At 36.9% G+C, this 12,060-nt stretch overlaps 1 protein-coding gene across 1 annotated transcript in view; it reads left to right on the top strand.

The window, feature by feature from the left end:
• The window catches only part of FANCB (Fanconi anemia complementation group B), a 16,230-nt gene extending 13,169 nt beyond the window's left edge, over window positions 1-3,061 (top strand). Inside the window, exons 6-8 of the mRNA XM_003791854.1 lie at window positions 1,395-1,825; window positions 1,931-2,168; window positions 2,650-3,061. Coding sequence (XP_003791902.1) covers window positions 1,395-1,825; window positions 1,931-2,168; window positions 2,650-3,061 — 1,081 coding nt within the window. The remainder of the gene's footprint in view (window positions 1-1,394; window positions 1,826-1,930; window positions 2,169-2,649) is intronic.
• Window positions 3,062-12,060: the final 8,999 nt, after the last annotated feature.

The following is a 12,060-nucleotide window of genomic DNA, read 5'->3' as shown; positions in this document are numbered from 1 at the left end:
TGCTGTAGTTTCAGGGTGGTGATAATAACACACAAAACTCTAATAAAAACATCATTTAATTAGGATTTCAACATGATGATATTCTAATTCTATTATTGCTTTCCTTTCTTCTTCTTTTTTTTTTTTTTTTTTTTTTTGAAATGAGGCCTTGCTCTTGATCAGGCTACTCACAAACTCCTGAGCTTATGGGATCCTCCTATATCAGCCTCCCAGAGTATTAGGATTATAGGCATTAGCCCTGCACTTGGCCTACTATTACTGCTTCTTGATTTGCTAGCCAAAATACTTCTATAAAAAGAAACTTCTCATCATTTATTTAGGTAGAACTTCACATATGGTTCATAATTTAAGAATCGGAGTTTGGGCACAAGAGGTAGTCATTGCTCTTAAGTGAGTTGTTGTCCTAGGCCTTCTTGGTGGGCAAAAGTAGGAGATGTTGGAGATATGGTTTTTGTTAGTTTGGCTGGTTGTGGTTTTCTTTGTTTTGAGATTAAAAAAACAGCATAAGTCTGTACTGATACTTCCAATTCAGACTAAAGACATTAAGGTTTTTCCTTAATGTAAAAATCTTGCATCTGTATCTTTTCTCCCTCACTGAAAAATTCCAATTTCATACTCATTTGTTTCATTCTGCAACATACATGCAATATTCATAGAACAGTGCTATTACCAAAATTAATATTTACAAATTAAAGTTTTTAAGCTCTTTTTTAATGCTTAGTATAACCCACTAGATATTGAAATTCCTCTAGTGAATTCCTCTAGTAAAGGAATTTCTTATATTAAATTTCTCCATTGAAATCCTCTCTTTGGTCATGTTGCCATTCTCATCTGTTTATCAACTTTGGTAATGTTAGAATGTGCTAAAACAAGCCTGTATCTTACTTGTAAATTTCTAGAAATGTAAATCTGAAAAGAATTGCTGAGGAATAAACAGTATTCTATGTGAAAAAGCAGATTTTATTCAAGTCATGTAGGGGAGCATAAAATGAAATTTCTAGTTTAGAGGTATTTTGCACTCTAAATTATTACCAAACTACACTCTTAGGAAATATGAGTAGTGTTTTTCTTATTTAAAGAGAGCAAGGAGAAAAACCTACCTCAAAAATAAAATCTAGCCATTATTTTATCATTCCCCTATCTTCAAACATTACTTTTCTAAAATCCAGCATATCTATAATATTTTTGTTTGCCTTTTATAAGAGAAGTGCTATTGTAGGACCTTTAAAAATGTGTTTGGCTCTTAACTCTCTGATATATTTTACATTTGAAACAGTATTTCCCAGGAAAGGAGAGAATAAAATTTTTTTATTGTTGTTTGTATGACATTTAATCATCTATTTGATTTTAAAGAATGAACTTTTAGATTAAACCAAACTCTGGGTTTTTTACAGGTCCCTGAATGATGCGACTTTATCATTATTAATGGATCAAGCCCATGGTTCCAGCTCTCAGCTTATTAAGTGTCAAAGTAGCGTGATTAAGTTGAGTATGGATTCTTTGCCGGAACCACACTTGACGCCAGATGAAATAGGATCAGAGGCAAAAAAAATCAAGTTGATCCTTGATAGTGAGGAAAAAGAAAGCTTTCTTTGTGAACAGCCATCTAAGAAAGAATGTGTACAGATAATTACTGCTGTAACATCTCTTTCTCCACTTTTAGCATTCAGTAAATTTTGTTGCATTGTGCTGCTACATATTATGGAGAGAGAAAACGATGACTGTCCTCAAGATGATTATATTCAGTGTGGCAGACTTTTTATACGTCTAGAAGATCTTTCAAGTGGGAAATGCCTATTGACATTTCCAAAGAAGAAACCTATAGGTAATTTTTGTTGGTACTTTTTAATCATATATTTAAGTGAATTAGAAAAAAATTAGGAAATCTGTTTATCTAATAATGGACAGAGTGTGTGACTTTTTTTTGTAGAACACCAGGAAGATCTTTTTGCACTTTTCGCAGCATTCCACAAATCTTGTTTTCAAATCATATCACCTGGATATGCCCTGAAAGCAATGAAGGTATGGCTGTTAGAACGCATGAAATGTGAAGTCATCAAAGAATTTCCAGAAGTGTGCTTTTGTAAAAGGCCAGAAAATTTCTATGGGACACTCTTCAAATGGCAACAAAGAACACTATTTGAAGGGATTTTAATAATCTATTCCAGGTAATGCCCATCAAATTGGAATTGGAAGTCAGTATGTATAAATGTGATGGATATGTGGACCAAAAGAGATCCAAATGTAGAATTCTGTGCTGTAAAGGAACATGTCAGAGCCATGGCTTGGTGTCGCATGACTGAAAACTAATGATCTCTGTTTTAATTTTACATTGGTTTTGGGTTTTTTTTTTTTAGGATATAATTATTTGGCAATTTACATTTATTTCTCCACAGTAAAACTTCTAGAAGTATATTGACCTTATTATTCAGCAAAAAAACATTAATTAAAAACAATATTTATATTAACTGACTCTATATGGGATACATTCAATTGCTACAGTCTGAATTTTATCAATAAGCACATGCATTATTGCTTCTATTCAATATTGCAGTGTTTATAAGTGAAAATTGATTACTATAGTATGTTATACAAGAGTACTTGGGCTATACAGATTTTTATAATATTATGTTTGTTTTTTTATTTCAGGAATCAAACTGTTTTGTTCCAGTGCCTTCATAAGCTCATCAGTGTTCTCCCTACAGACTGTTTGTTGAGAAATCTAAAATTAGAAAATGAAGATTTCCTAATTGATTATATGGCATTATCTTTGGAGAAGGAATTGAATATCCTTGGTTCTCTTTCTTCTTCCTTAGCTAAAGTTGATAGCATCTATATGCCGAGATGTGAAGCAACCAAAGGAAAGAGTAGTGTTGTAGCTGCTTTACCAGACAGAGAGAAGGAAATTCGTTGGTACAGAAAAGAAGTCCAGAGAGCAAAGAAGAAAACATTGAGAACAAAGCTAAAAGTGAGTGGTGCCCTTTATAGAGCACTGACTTTGAAAGTAGCTGAGGTTCAGTTAAAATCAGACCTCACTGCAGAGAAATTGACCAATTTATAATTACGCTTTCAATTTGATCGTATTTTAAAATATTTTCACTGCCATAAACTTTTTTTTTTCCACCTGATATTACCTCCTTTTTAAAAATAAAGATTGCAGCTTATTGTAATAGAATCTTTGGTTTTGATGCAGAAAATAGTATGCCTTGTAGAGTAGTGGTTCTCAGCTAGGGACATTTTGCCTCCTCCTTCTCCCCACCGTGAAGGGGTATTTGGCTATGTCTGGAGATAGTTTTTGGTTGTCAGAAGTTATAGGGTAAGGCAAGGGTGCTATGGTTATCTATTAGGTAGAGACTAGAGATGTTGCCAAACATCCTACTGTAGGGACACAGGAAAGCCCCCACAACAAATAATTACCCAACCTAGAATGTCAATAATAGGTGGAAAAATCCTGTTTTAAAGTTGCCACTTAATGTGAAGACAGAAATGACATAATAATATTTTAGTCTAAATCTTTTTAAAAACTTAATCCTTTTCTTGTAGTCCGCTTAGTAAAACTTACCATCTAAAAAACAACTTCAAATGAATAAATTAAGAGAAGTTGTCAGGATTTACAAGTTCCTGCAAATACTCATATCAAGCTACTATATAAACTTAAATGGCAGAGTGTCAGAGTGAGGGCATGAAAATGAAAGTTTTTCAAACCCTTGTTAATTTGAATTTTATTAGAAAGTGGCTGTAAAATTATGTGAGTCTATAACAATGTGAACATTGTAAAGCATTTTTCTGAAAAGCATATCTCTTACAAAAGGTTAAGTGTACCTCACAGGCTACTACTTTAAAAATGCTTTTAAGCCATCTGAAATTCCAACTCTAGGCAAAGTTAAAATAAAAATTCTAACTAAAGTAACATAAAGAATATGGTACCCTTAGGGACTTAGAAATTTAAAAATAAGTGAAAATTCACTTTAGCTAAGAAGTGATTTATAAGGGGTCTAGTGAGGTACATTTCAAAGGTATAAAAATTCAACCTAGTCTCTTTTTCTTGAAAAATAAGAATTCCAGACTAATAGAGTGTCAGGAGAGAGAAAAAGACACAAAAGGATATAGGGCAAAAGAAATATTCCTGATCTTTTTTACTCTAAAATCCTTAAGTGGGATAGAAGTTTCTATTAGTTGAAAGAAAGAAAGATGATTACAGAAAGTGGCATCTTATGCTATCAGCTATGAAGTGCTAATTCCCCCAATGCCTTAGAAGTATTTATACCTAATGATCTGGTGATGCAAATGGTTTAAGAGAATATAGGTTATTACTTTCTTGTCTTGGATTTTATGATAGTCCATATAATATGCTTTTTTCTAGTAATCCATTCCAAATTGAGATAGAACTCTACAGCTCTATCTCTGTGAAATGTCAATGGAAAATATTTCAGACTTTTTGCAAATGGGAATGAAATTCAGAATTAATTGTGGAAATTAGAAACAGTATGTGTTATGTGCTGTCTTTAGAAACTGCCTGTGATATGTTCTGAAAGAATAATCAAGTATAAAATATAGGAATTAAATTATAAAATAGAGGCTATCAGAAAACCAAGCAGAATTTAACAGTTTATCTGTAGGGAAGTTAGGATACTAAAAAGTAGCTCTCTACTTATTTTTTTATTACCAGTGCAAACAAACAAAAATAAAATTTCTTGGTGTCGCGTCGCAGCTTAACAGCTCAGACTCTTGGGATTAAGTGATTCTCTTGATTGAGCCTCCTAGGTAGCTGGGACTACAGGTGCCCACCACAACTCCTGGCTATTTTTAAAGATGAGGTCTTTCTCTGGCTCAGGCTGATCTCCAACTCATGAGCTCAGGCTATCCATCTGCCTCGGCCTCCCAGAGTGCTGGGATTACAGGCATGAGCCACTGCACCTGGCCTCCAACCAAAAAGTTAATCTGTAGGTACCATATATCTTCTGTACAAGTGAGTTTCTGTACAAGTCCATTTCCCTGGACTGCTGATTACTTAAGAAAAAATCCTTATTATACAAATCAAGATTTCTGTTACTTGCAGTTAAAATCATTTCTAACTGCTTAAAATGGGAAAAAGAATCCCAGACAACAAAGCACATGGAGTCTTAGAACAGAAATACTTTACTAGAGAAGAAACAGGATACTTGTACCTCTACCAGGGTAGTAAAGAACTACTCATCTGGTCTGGGAGTGGTGGGTCACACCTATAATCCTAGCACTGTGGGAGGCTGAGGCAGGTGGATTGCTTGACCTCAGGAGTTTGAGACCAGCCCGAGCAAGAGTGAGACCCCATGTCTAAAAAGAGTAGCTGGGTGTTGTGGTATGTGCCTGTAGTCCCAGCTACTTGGGAGGCTGAAACAAGAGGATCTCTTGAACCCCAAAAGTTTGAGATTCTGTGAGCTATGACACCATGGCACTCTACCAAGAGTGACAAAGTAAAATTCTGTCTTTAAAAAAAGAACCACCCATCCCTCTGCCTCATATACACATTTTATTTCTGGGCAGTGGCTCAAGTTTTTCTTCCTCCCCGCCTTTTGGGTTTACAATTCTAATTCGTATATACCTGAAAATAGAAATTTTAATTTTTTTATTCTTTTCACTATCCCTTAGCTTCCTCCTGGCATTACATTAGACTAGTTGATCTATTATGTCTTATTTTGGGGGGTACAGGTGTATATCAGGTTACTTAACTTCTCACTATTTATTTGAAAGTATACAATTGTAATGTAAAGACCATATCTAGTACATTTCTTAGATACCTGAATTTAGACTTTCAGTTCTCATTTCTTCTGACAACTGTTCTCTCATTTTTAGCTATATCTTATCCAGGAGGACAGTGGAAGAAATCTTATCAGTTTTATTGTTCCAGAAGTCTTTGTGCTAGGAAAAACTGATTTGATGTCATGAGACTGTTTTGGGATATAAAGTTAGTGTTTCTGTATCAAGAGATGCACAGGATAGTGCCAGTAGCCTTTTCAGAGAACACAGCTATATGCTAGAACATGAGTGGTTGCCTCTTACTATGTACTAGGGAGTGAAATATAACCCTTTCTAACTTCACTCCAACCTCATCAAAAAACAAGGTGATGGTAATTTCTAGTTTGTTTTTTTGTGAGCCTTTTAAGATGTTTAAGGTTCAGAATGACTAATTTGGTTATGTCAAGTGCAATAATAAAATACCCTTATGGTTTATCCAAACAGGAAATTAATATGCATCAACACTTGAAAGATTCTAAAAAAAGTAGGAAAAATACAGAGAAGGGGAGTAGAGTATGAAAGGAGCTGGGATCAGATGCGTTAATAGTTTGCACAATCTTCAGAAAAACTGAACATGGCCAGGCGCAGTGGCTCATGCCTGTAATCCTAGCAATCTGGGAGGCCAAAGTGGGTGGATTTCTTGAGCCTGAGCGAGAACAAGACCCCATCTCTACTAAAAGTAGAAGAAACTGAGGCAAGAGGATTGCTTGAACCTGAGTTGGAGGTTGATGTGAACTATGACACCACGGCACTCTACCCACTGTGACAGCTTGAGACTCTGTCTCAAACAGACAAACAAAAAAGAAAAATTGAACATATAGTACATATTGTTAGGCCCAGGAATGGCAGGTAGGGCTTGGGAAGATTAATCAAGTATTTCCTGAAACCAGTGCTGCCTGGAAGAGGAAAGGACAGGAAATATAAATAGTAAGAAAAGAATTATTCACGGGATTTAGAAAAAGTGTTGAAGAAAACTATAACCCATACTTGCATACCAATTTTTTAATGATGTGGCATTCTGAGTAATATTAGTAGTGAACATTTAGTGATTATTGTGTGCCAGATATGGATCTGAATTTCCATTAGCTCATTATATCTCTTCAACCCTACAAAACTGTGTTTCCCAGGATAGTGGCCGCTAGTCATGTATTTAATTTACATTTAAATCAGTTAAAGTAGAATAAAATTATAAATTTAGTTCCTTAGTTGCTCTAGCCACATGTCATTTGCTCAATAGCCGTATGTGGCTAGTGGCTGCCATTTGGTTAGTGCAGAGTAGACGGTTTTTATAGTCACAGAAAGTTCTATTGGGCAATGCTGCTCCAAGATTTGTGCTATTAACTATTTTATAGATAAATAACTGAGATCCAGACAGCTAAATATATCCAAAATCATATACTGTATTCTGTCATGTATAATGCACACTTTTTGGCCTAAATCTTTGAGAGAAAAATAAGGATGTGCATCCTGCATGGGTGGTTTAGCTCAGGAGCAGGGGAGCCCAGTGGGCCTCCTGGTGCTGCTGTGCAGGCCACCTGCTAGACACACGTCATTCCAGTCCAGGAGGATCTGAGGTCCTGTGGGAGTCAGCCAGAGCAGTGTTCACTGAGCATCACAATCATGGGGAGGGGGTGGTGAAGGAGCTGGTGAGGCAGGCTCCAGCTGTGTGGGGTTAGGGCCTTGGCTAGCCACATGAAGGGGATTGAGAGCCCTAAACAGGCCCCAAGGACTGCTTGCAGGCTGAGAGGCCTCAGAACTTTCCATGTCACTAGGCACACATGTGGCAATCTTGACTGCAGCCCCTGACCTGGTGGGAAGGGAAGGAAGGGCTCTTGGGAGAGAGAGAAGGGACAGCCTTCACAGAGCTTGCAGCTGTGGGAGGGCAATGTGATGTACATGTTTACCAGGAAAGCATTAGCCCTTCCCAGGTGTGTCTCTCCTGGCTGAGAGCTGGCCGCTTTCTTGAAAGGCATTTTCCTGAAAGTTTGGACCAAAAACATGGGTGTGTATCATATATGGGAGTGCATTTTACAAGGCAAAATATGGTGGCTAATAGGGAACAGAGCCAAGATTCAAATCCTCCAGTCTAGTTATGGAATCTTTGCTCTTTCACTGCTACTTATAAAGTCAATTTGTAATAAAAGTATCATATCTTGACAGTCTTATATTAACAAAATGCATTTATTGTAAAAAAAAAGGGAGTTACAAGAAATACATAATTCCATAAATGTATAAATCTGCAAATATAATTGAAACATCAGGGAAAATGTAGGCCGTGTCATCCTAAATCCTGTAATGAGCAAGTACTTAGAGTTGGTAGATGGCCCCAGCTAAGTTTTATCTCTTGCCTACTTCCCTCCAACTATGTCTGAATATCTGTGTGTCTCTGTCTCTTCCCTATTTCCTCTCAGTTGTCTTTGTTAGAACTAATGTCACGCTCCAGAATTATTCCACTACCATTGCTAGTTCATATTTTGGGGATTTTTAAAATAAAAAGTGTCAGTTCCCGAGCCTTAAAGTAGCTTCTCTTTGAGATATGTCTAGGTCTCGAGTCTAAAATTTTTGTCAATGGCAGGCTATCACTGTAGTAGATAGCTTGGAATTCCAGGGGAAAATTGAGTTATCTACCTTAGAAAACTTAACGTCTTTACTCTAAGTACTGCATCATTTGTGAAGAGAGGGAGGTAGTAGTCTGTTTTCTTTTTTGTACTCTGCCTGCTCTAATCTTTTTTCAATGATGTGCCCGTAGAAAATGGTTTACCTCTTACAAAATATCAGTGTTATATAAAGTGAAAAGGGATGTAGAGACCTTTTATCCAGCCATGTGTCTATTGAGGTTTCATTGAATACATTGTTGTGAACATCTAGTTGCTGGAGATATAAAGATAAATTTAAGACTCTTCTTGGTTTTCAAGAAACTTGCGGTCTTTTTTTAGCAGGCCCAGGCTGGGTTAGAACCCACCTGCCCTGGAGAAGTGGCTGGTGCCCTAACCACTGAGCTATGGGTGCCCAGCCTTGGGCAGTCTTAATGGGAGAGACAGTGGCACAGAGTTGCATGCTACACTGAGGTAATTAATACAAATTTTATGGGGTTCCATGGGAACACTCTTATAGGGCACTATACCCAGTAGGAACATCATCTAAGAGTAGGCGTTCTTAATTTGGGGTAAGAAGACTCTTTGGCACTCTGCTAAAAGCTAAGGATATTCATGTTGGAGGTAGTTGTGAGTTTAAAGTAGTATTATAATGGCATTTTACCACATGATTTAGAGAAAATCCCAAAAAGAAATGTATACACAAGGAAAGAAGTTCAAACCAAAGCACTTCAAACAGCAAAAGGGGATCAAAAATATTTCAGTCATGACTTAGAAATATTTCTTTTTTTCTTTTTTGAGACAGAGTCTTACTGTGTTGCCCTTGGTAGAGTGCTGTGGTGTCACAGCTCACAGCAACCTCAAACTCTTGGGCTTAAGTGATTCTCTTGTCTCAGCCTCCCAGGTAGCTGGGACTATAGGTGCCCACCACAATGCCTGGCTATTATTTTTGTTGTTGTTGTAGTTGTCATTGTTGTTTAGCTGGCCTGGGCTGGGTTCAAACCTGCCAGCCTCCGTGTATGTGGCTGGTCCCCTACCCACTGAGCTACGGGCATGGCCCTAAAGTATTTCTTGATTGAAAAATTGGTTTTATTATATTGGAGAATCCATAAATCAATTATATTCAAAACCCTTTTAAAAATATTTTTTTCTAAAAATTAAGATAACATATACATGTATGTTAAAGCATATAAAGCAAATAACTTAAAATTGATTACCTGAATTGTTTTGCCTTATTTATTTTGGTTAAAAAATGTAATGTTAAATTTACCACCTTAAACGTTTTTTAGCACATGAGTCAGTAGTGTTAAGTATATTTACATTGTTGTGTAGCAGATCTTTAGAACTTTTTCATCTTGCAAAACTGAAAGTCTCTACCTAGTAAACATTAATTCCCTCTCCTTCACCCACCAGCTCTTAGTAACCTCCTTTCTACTTTCTATGATTTTTGACTACTTCATATGAGTGGAATCACACAGTATTTGTGCATTTGTCCCTGGCTTATTTTACTTAACATGATGTCTTTGAGGTTCATTCATACCATAGCATGTAAATATTCCATTCTTCGTAAGGCTGCACGGTATCCCACTGTATGTATATACCACATTTTCTTTATCTGTTATTTGTTGATAGATGTTTAGGTTGCTTCCACTTCTTGGCTATTGTGAATACTGCTACAGTAAACATGGATGTGTAAGTAATCTCTTTGAGAACAGACCTTTAGTTCTTTTGGATATGTTCCCAGAAGTGAGATTACTGGATTATATGTTAATTCTATTTTTAAGTTTTTGAGAAACCTCCATACTGTTTTTTATAATGACTGCAGCATTTTACATTCCCACCAACAGTGAACAAGGGTTCCAGTTTCTCTGCATTCTCCCCAACACAGGCTCTTCTCTCTTCTTTTGATAGTGGTCATCCTAATGGGTGTGAGGTGATCCATTATTTTGCCCTTTCCTTTTTCTTTGTCAGTGGTTCTCAGCATCTGGGAAGTTGTTAGAAATGCAAATTTGGGGGTTCTCCTCTAAACTTGCTAAATTAGAAACTGGGAGTACAGCTTGGTAATCTGTGTTTTAACAAGCCTTCCAGATGATTCTGATACATATTCACTTTGAGAACTGCTGCTTTACTAATACTTAGCCCTGTCTCCTAAGTTTTTCTTAAAGTGTCTTTCTGATATTATACCTCACTGCAAAGATTCTGATCCATTTGGTCTCAGTTTTGCCTTGGACCTTGGCATCAAAGTCTGTATGTGATTCTGATGTACAGCCAGGGTTATGAGCCACTGCTTTACAACAATAAGCAAATCAGCCTGACCACTTCAGGGAGTTCAGCTTCACAGATTTTTCTTTGTCAATAGCGTCTTTGTCTTAACAATATAATATGCCCCAGCTTTACAAACTTTAACATACATACATATCACCTGGGGATCTTCTTGAACTCCACATTGAAATTTAGCAGATCTAGAGTGAGGCCTGAGACTGGATTTCTATCAAGCTCACAGTTGATACTTGCTGCTGCTGGTTCATGGACCACACTTTGAGAAGCAAGGTGATTAGCAACCCTTCTCATAGTCAAGGCTTTTGTGTTGGGGAATATTCAAGTTTTCAGATAGCCTGTCATTCCAGAAAGTCCTCATAGTCTGATATGTTTTTTGAATGGATAGGGTAATCTATCTTTGCTGGCATTGTGCTTTCACTGATAGAAATTTTATACAAAAGTATCAATCACCCTGCTTTATCTGTGTTCAGACATCTTTGGTGTTGAAAGGAAGATCAAAATGTACATAAGTATAATCTTTCTCTTTTTTTGAAATTTTACTATTTACATTATCTTTCATGCCTTATATCAATCACTGTGGAAGAATATGTTTTCTCAAATTTCTAAAATGAAAAATTACTCTGAGCAGTGGAACAATGGGAAGATGATGATTCTACAGTGCCTAATGACACTTTTTATTCATTAGGACTTACACTGAAAGAAAACCCAACTGGAAACAAATTTACATGTGCAGGAGATGTAATGGTTATCACAACGGGTGGGAAATGTTCAAGCCTGAGTTAGTTTGATTCATTGGCTCAGCAGGACATTAAGGATGTTCTCAGCTTCCTTTTGTAGTTGACTGCTCATGGGGTACAGAAGGGCTGCATCATTTCCAGGGTACACATCTGCAAAGCACTCCACCAAGAAGAGAGCTTTATGGAAAAGTGAGGAACGTTCTTTTCTGAAGAATTATCTTTCCTCCTATCTTACTGCCTCCACATTCATTCACACATTTAATTCTGAACTAATTAATGCATCTGGCCAGTTGAATGCCCTATGTTGATTGCCTTAGGCCTGGAGAGGAAGTAAACTGCTTACTACTTCTTGAATTTTTTATGTAAGCATTTATGAGTTGAACTCTCTCCCCTCCAGAGGCATTTTGAGGTTCTAACCCCTAGTACCTCAGAATATAGCCTTGCTTTGAAATAGAGTTGTAGATGTGGTTGAGATGAGGCCATACCAGAGTTGGGTGGTATCCTTGTAAGAGAAGGTAGCCAGGTGAATACAAAAACACAGAATGCTCCATGACAATGAAAGGAGGGGTTAGAGTTATGCAGCTGCAAGCCAAAGATTGCCTGCAAAACACCAGAAGCTAGAAAGGGCAAGGAAGGATTGTCCTACTGGATTCAGAGGGAGGGTGGCTCTGCTA

This window comes from Otolemur garnettii, unplaced genomic scaffold (genome assembly GCF_000181295.1).
Source record: "Otolemur garnettii isolate 467f Iridium unplaced genomic scaffold, OtoGar3 scaffold00051, whole genome shotgun sequence".
Lineage (NCBI taxonomy): Eukaryota > Metazoa > Chordata > Mammalia > Primates > Galagidae > Otolemur > Otolemur garnettii.
This window is presented reverse-complemented; position numbering and strand designations above follow the sequence as displayed.